This window comes from Poecilia latipinna, unplaced genomic scaffold (genome assembly GCF_001443285.1).
Source record: "Poecilia latipinna isolate Pla-1442-1.1 unplaced genomic scaffold, P_latipinna-1.0 Scaffold1397, whole genome shotgun sequence".
NCBI classification, from domain to species: Eukaryota; Metazoa; Chordata; class Actinopteri; order Cyprinodontiformes; family Poeciliidae; genus Poecilia; species Poecilia latipinna.
The window spans coordinates 137,902-144,667 of record NW_015114013.1 but is presented as its reverse complement, the minus strand read 5'-3'; the positions used below and the strand labels follow the sequence as shown (position 1 = coordinate 144,667).

Sequence of the window (6,766 nt, the reverse complement as noted above, 5' to 3'; positions counted from 1 at the left end):
TTATTATTCTTGTATTTCGAAGAAAAATAAATAATGCTTTTCTCAATCTATAAATATCCATTATGTTTCCTTCATTTCCTAATATTCCTTCCAGACTCCATGCCTGACCTGTCCTTCCTCCCATTCTTTTCAAATTCTGCCTTTCAGATTCACATGTTCTACATTTTCTTTCTCTCCACATCCTTCACATTTATCATTACTTTTCTTCCCTATTTAATATAAAATATCATTTAAATAGGTATGACCTGGTCATAATCTGGACATTATTATTTCTTCCCTTCTGTTTCTCTCATTAATATTTCTAATTAATACTGACTTTTGTACTTTATATAATCTTCTCCTTTCTTATCTTCATTCCACCTTTTTTACCATTTTTCCATTTCTTTACTCTTAATAAATGATTCCCCTTCCCCCAAAGGAATTATAATCATTGTTGCCACCTCTAAAGCCCTTTTTGCTCATTTATCTGCCTTTCATTTCCTTTTACCCCTTCATGAACTGGTACCAGCAGAACCAAACATCGATGCCACCTCTATATAATCTATATAAACTATGCTGAGTTTCTAATACTAAATCTTTCCTATTATTTCCTTCTCCCTGAATACTTTCTAAAACTGCTGTAGGACCTGTGCATGCCACCACCTGTCTGGTCGAACCTCCTCTGTCCACTGTAAGCTGAATATACCTGCCATCATTTCTGCTGTGGAAACAGACAGGTGATCTGATCATCTTTTAGAAATGTGAATTTCAAACTCTGGTATATTTATTCCTATTCCCACACATCCTTTAAGATTTTTAGAACCATCTGAATAAATTTTGAGGTAATTATAATATGAGTTTCTTAAATATACATCAGTCTTTCCCCCCATTTCATTTAAACTCCAATCATTTTTCATTTTAAGAAATCTCATGTCTACATTAACCTCAGGAAGCAGCCATGGAGGAACAACACCAATCGGATTAAACTGAGATATTTTCTTATCCTCTAATCCATACACTTTGGTCAGTTTACTTATCATCCATCCAAAACCATTAACTCTGGAACTGCATATCCCCAACAGTTTGGTAATATAGTTGAAGTTACATTCTCTTTTCATTTTCCTCCAATAAACTAAAGCTAATTTAATTCTTCTCTCTCCAGTCTCTGTTAGAAGAGCGTTAATACGTGTCGTTTTCACCTCCTGTACATATAAAGCCCAACTCTGCAGTCCATCTGTGTTTTGTAGTGTTTTAGCTGCTGCTCCATGTATAAAACTGCCATAATCGATTATTGATCTCATAAGAGCCCTATGTATGTTTAATAATGACTGTCTAGTTATTTCCAGCCACAGCCTTTATAGATTTATAACTTTCTTACATTTAGTTTCTAAGTTATCTAAATGTGTTTTCCATGTATAAGAACTAACCATAATCCTAAATATTTAAATTCTTTAACCATTTCCACAGGCTGTTCATATAATGTCATTGTTCCTGTATCAGTATTTCTCTTATCTCTAACAACCATAAAACAAGACCTGCTTGCTGATAATTCATAAGACCATTTTTCTACTTTATTAATTGCCTTCTTAATATTTCCTACATGTTTTATATTCTTCCCCCTCATCCATTTGGCCCCATCATCTGCATACACTGCAGAGTTTATACATTTATCTGTATCAGAAAAAATGTCATTAATCATTATGTTAAATAAGATTGGACTAATTGCACTACCTTGAGGTATCCCATTTTCCACGACATCCGAATTCACCTGTGACCCGGAACTTAAAGTGTGCCGTCATTTTGACCCGCCAAAATAAAATACAGGTTGATTATTTTGTGCAGGTTACACTTGATCACACAAGATCTACTCTAATTCCAAATCTACAACACCTAGACTCTTCAAACCTGGACCGGACTATTCTACTCCAACAGCTGAATGTTTAAATCCATGCTTGGGATTTGTGAAACCTTTTTCTGATTTGTGAAACTTCACTTCACAGACCCCTGCAGAAGATCTTTCCTTCCTACAGCCATCACCGTCTACAGTAACTCTTTGAAGAATTAATAAGTTACACCAGCATTTCATTTCCCATTAGGATTAATAAAGTGGTTTTGAATTAGAATTGAATTTGAAAAAGACTGCATGGAACAAGTGTGAATGGTGATCTGATCTTTATTGAAGTCTCAGAAATCACATAAAGGTTTAGGGTCAGGCTTCAGCAGCTCCATGGATCCTGATTGGTTCCTCCAGTAACAGTGCGACCATTTGTCCTCCTCGCCTCCACACGCCTCCACGCCGCTCCGGTTGGTCTTCTCCGCCTCATAGTTCACGTTGTAGTACTGGCACTCCCTGGTGGGGCCCTCGTTGGGGCCCAAACCTGCAGCATGGGGTCACGGGGCCAAAGGTCAGAGTATAACCGCTCCATTTGCCTCTGATGAAGAGGAAGCATCAGCTGCTTCCTGGTAAATGTTTGTTCTGGACCATCGGTAGGTGCTGCAGTACCACAGACGGCCACAGGGGGCAGCAGGACGACAGAAACCTGATTTTCTCAGAGTAAGAGCAGAGGAAGACCTGAAGAGAACCAGGAGGCTCAAACTGAACAGAGGAAGAGAAGAAGCTTCATTTCCAGAATCATCTTCCTCTGGCTCTGATCCAGTTGGTCTGGAAACACGGCCCAGTCAGAACCAAACAGGTTCTGGGCAGGAACCAGTGGCTCGGTGGTGGAGGCATGGTGATGTGGAAGTTCTGTTGGTTCTCCGGGTCGGCCCGGTTGGGTCGGCATGACGACCTCAGGCAGCTGCAAGAAGACAGCAGAGAGTGAGAACAGCTTTAAACTCAGACACATTAGCATGTCTGAGTGCGACCTTTGACCCCCGTGTCTCTGACGCTAACAACAAACCATCAGGAGGCTTTGAGGCAGGGGTCAGAGGTCACACAGAGTCAGAGGCATCTGCCGCTGACTGTTCCTGTGAAGGAGGAAACCCTGGGAACGAATCGTCACACACACACACACACACACACACACACACACACACACCCTCCCCCCAGCAGATGGACTTGACCCAAACAGCTTCATGTGAACAGAACCTCCATCAGATCCGTCAGTCAGCCTCCGCTCTGCCCACTAAAGCTGAGGCCTCTGAGACGTGACCTCTGACCTCTGCAGCAACAAAAGCATCCCAGACAAAGCAGCTGAAGCGTGAAAACTTTCAGATTGTCCCACTGACTTCAGATGAAAACAAGGAAACTTTGACAGGAACCCGGCCGGCTCCAGTTGAGCTCTGGTCACAGATCCAGACCGCCGCTGACCACTTCCTGTTTTCTACTTCCTGTTGTCCAGAACCTTTGTTTTGCACCCTGAGAGGAAGCTGCTCCCCTCCAGCTGCAGACCAGAGGAGCAGAGACTCGCCTCCCAGTGACTCCTGGGTTAAAACGTTTTGGATCTGATCTGGTTTCTGGTTCGGATGTTCAGATTTACAGGAACGTTCAGTAAACATGTTGAATCTGCAGGACAGGTTCTGGTCCTGCGGCTGCCGCAGAGCAACCCGATCAATACCCTCGATTCACCTCAGCTCCTCCATCAGAGGAGGAATGACCCTGAAGGTCACGACCCTGAAGGTCAGTAGAGCTTCAGCTGCTCAACAAGCATTTCAGATTAGCATCTTAATAGCTCCAATAATCCCTGACCTTTGACCCCACATCCCAGAGGAGCGTCTCCTCCATCCATCACCAAGATCAACAGGAGAACAAGCTGGATGAACTTCAAACCAACGCCAGAGGATGACATCACAGGAACATGGCTGCCTGATCGATGGCCTCATTGGTTAAAAAAAAAAAGAATTTCTGCAAGAAAACTCAACATTTCTACAATAAACATGAACATTTCTGAGTTTCCAACAGATTTTCAACATTTCTGAGTTTTTGGCGGTAATTTACTCTTCCTTTTTTTCTATCTGCAACGGCATTAATACGCGTCATAAGGATCATATTTTCCACTCCAACATCTTTTACCAAGAGGAGCAGCAAAGCAAAGGAGGCGGGTTAGCAGAGCTAGCTGCTGTTGGAGCCGTGCAGGACATGTTACTGTGGAATATGGGATATATTAGCAGGTCAGGACTATGTTCAGTCAGAGGCCTCTTGAGATTCACTGCGATACTGACTGCTACAACACTTTGAAGATACTTGATCTGAGTTAATGTCCTTCAGGATAATAAAAATATGAACTGAATTCAGTTTATTAAGGATTTGATGTTTTAAAAGACATAAAATCTTCGGATCTTTTTGTAGCAAAGTGGTTTATACATCACCAAGATCTAAACTTACAGTCTGACTGAAAGATGAAGATGTTACTTTGTTCTGTTTTCAGCATCTGGAGCGAAACTGATCGACTCTTTTATTTCCACATTAAAGGAAAATCTGGTTATTAAAAATCAGAGCTGGTTTATCCTGAACTTTAACTGCATGAGGAGAATCTTCTCTATCAGCCAGCTGACCAGCAGAGGTTCTGATCCGGTTGGAACGAAGCAGGAACTCATCTTAAACCAGAACCAGAGCGGGTTTGCCATCTGTTTGAGGAACCTGTGTGTGTGCAGCATCAGGAGTGTGTTTAAAGAGTGTGTGACAGTTTAATGGGTCCAGTTCCCTGCAGCAGAACCTCCAGACTCACATGAGCTCAGAGCAGCCAGCAGCATCATGGCTCCAGCTCAGCAGGAGGTCCTCCTGCCTCCTGCTGCTCTTCTCCTCCTCCAACATCCAAACCACTGGACCCCCAACCGGACCGGATCTCTCTCGGGAGGAGCCAAGCGGTGGGTTTCTGAAGAAACCCACCGTGATGAGACAAAGGTCCTGTTTGCTCCAAATGGACCAGAACCGGTGTCCTGTCATACTGTAAGTCCAGCAAGCCTTCTGGTACATCGATGCTACGTCACATACTGCTGACTCAGCAGATTCCTTATGAATCCGTCATACCTGTGTTTTATTTCTCAGACGTTTACGGTAAATTTTATTTAATTAAGGTGCTATGTTAATCAAACATATTAACATAAATGACTTTTGCTGTTTCCAATATTCTTACCAAACTGTAAACAAGACATTCGTCCAGTTTAGCGTCACCATTACTACCTACAGCTAATCTACCTTTTTAATATTTCAATATTTCTTTAGAAAACTGCAGGAATACGTCCTAAAAAAGCTGATGAACAGCCGGATGCTGACCGAACAAGCAGAACAAAACCTCTTCCTGGACGCTGCGCGGACATAACTGGATTTTTATTTACCGTAAACTTCTGAGAAATAAAACACAAAATGAAACTTCTACAGGTCTGATGGATTTATGAGAAACGTAACATCGATGTGCGCATTATGACGAGGTATGACAGACAGAACACCGGACCTGAACTGGGCCTCCAGGTCAGTCTCTGGGTTTAAAACTGAATGATGATTGTAGATTATAATCTATAGTAAACAACAGAACCAGGTCAGAACCTGAGATGTTTTTAATCTGATTTTATTATTAGAAACTAGAAACGACAGAAATCAGTTTGACCCGTTTCCCTCCGGAGGATCCAGAACCATCGGATCCGTCCAGTCAGAGCAGAACCAGTCACCAGAGTAACCAGGAGGTCCAACGCAGCCTCCTGATTGGCCGGCCAGTCTCAGAAGCGGCTCTTCTCCAGAACCTTCTGCTCCAGCTCAGCGAAGCGCCTCAACATCGGGTCGTAAACCTGGAGGAGAAGAAGAAGAATGCCACTTCCTGTTTACCTGTGAGGTCAGAGCCAATCAGCTGCTCCACAGATACCAGCTTTACCAGAAGCCCCACCCCGCAGCTTCAGGAGGCGGGGCTTCACACACCTGAGCTCCCAGCTGGGCCTGGGGTGAAGGACAGGTGATAACTGGTCGTGTTTACTGGTTTTCTAAGGTTTCAACCAGTTAACAGCTGGTCTAATGAGTTGTTACACCAGCTGTTAACTGGTTTTCCACCGTCGCCTGGCGGCTGACCTGTGGAGCGCTGCGGTGCGGGCGGCACACCTGCTGAGGTTCTGGAGCGTTCCTCAGCAGGTCCAGGAAGGAGACTCCGGAATCGGCCACTAAACCTGGAACAGCCAATCAGACGGCAGAGTTTCAGTCACATGACCCAACTGAAGTCGAAATAAAAAACAATTTCATGATTAAAGTTTCCATTTAATAAAAACCTCATTAAAAGCCTGTGAAGAAGTTAAAAACGATCATCCTCCACTTCCTGTCAAAATTTTTATCAAAAGTATTTTTTTTCTAAATTATTTTCTAATTTATTTCTAAATTTCTAATTTATTTTCACAAGGGCTCTTTGGACATACGGCGCTGACGTCACATCCGCATGAGCGAAATGCAGCTTGCTGGTTTCCGCTTTGAGTTACCGTCACAACTAGGAAAGACGTTTCAGACGCAAATAAAGCAACACTATGAACATTGTTGTCTTCCAAATGTAATGGGCTTTAAGTTTTCATTAATTTCCAAACAATCCTGAATTAAGAAGATGGTGGCTTGTAAATATCCGTCGCTAACAGTTAAAGCTAACAGCAAAGTTTGCAGCCTTCACTCCGGATCAGCTTCTTAAAACTACCGGAGGAGACGGATGGTGACTAAAGGAGCCTCCTGAGTTGTTTCCATGCCCCGTTACTTGGTCTCTGTTTGACACCAACGACAATAAACACATAATATACTAGAAAATAAGTACAAAATAAGGTAAAAACATTGTCCGTTAGAATGGATTAAAATGTTTAAATACTTAAATAGCAAATTTTTACA

General features: G+C 42.6%; 1 protein-coding gene across 5 annotated transcripts in view; it reads right to left on the bottom strand.

Moving 5' to 3' along the window:
- Positions 1–5,468: 5,468 nt before the first annotated feature.
- xylb (xylulokinase homolog (H. influenzae)) overlaps positions 5,469–6,766 on the bottom strand; it is a 37,607-nt gene continuing 36,309 nt past the window's right edge. For all 5 annotated transcript variants that reach the window (XM_015056636.1, XM_015056635.1, XM_015056638.1 and 2 more), the window contains 2 exons: positions 5,978–6,072; positions 5,469–5,703 (listed from right to left, as the gene is read on the bottom strand). In XM_015056636.1, coding sequence (XP_014912122.1) covers positions 5,635–5,703; positions 5,978–6,072 — 164 coding nt within the window. In that variant the 3' untranslated portion in view covers positions 5,469–5,634. The remainder of the gene's footprint in view (positions 5,704–5,977; positions 6,073–6,766) is intronic.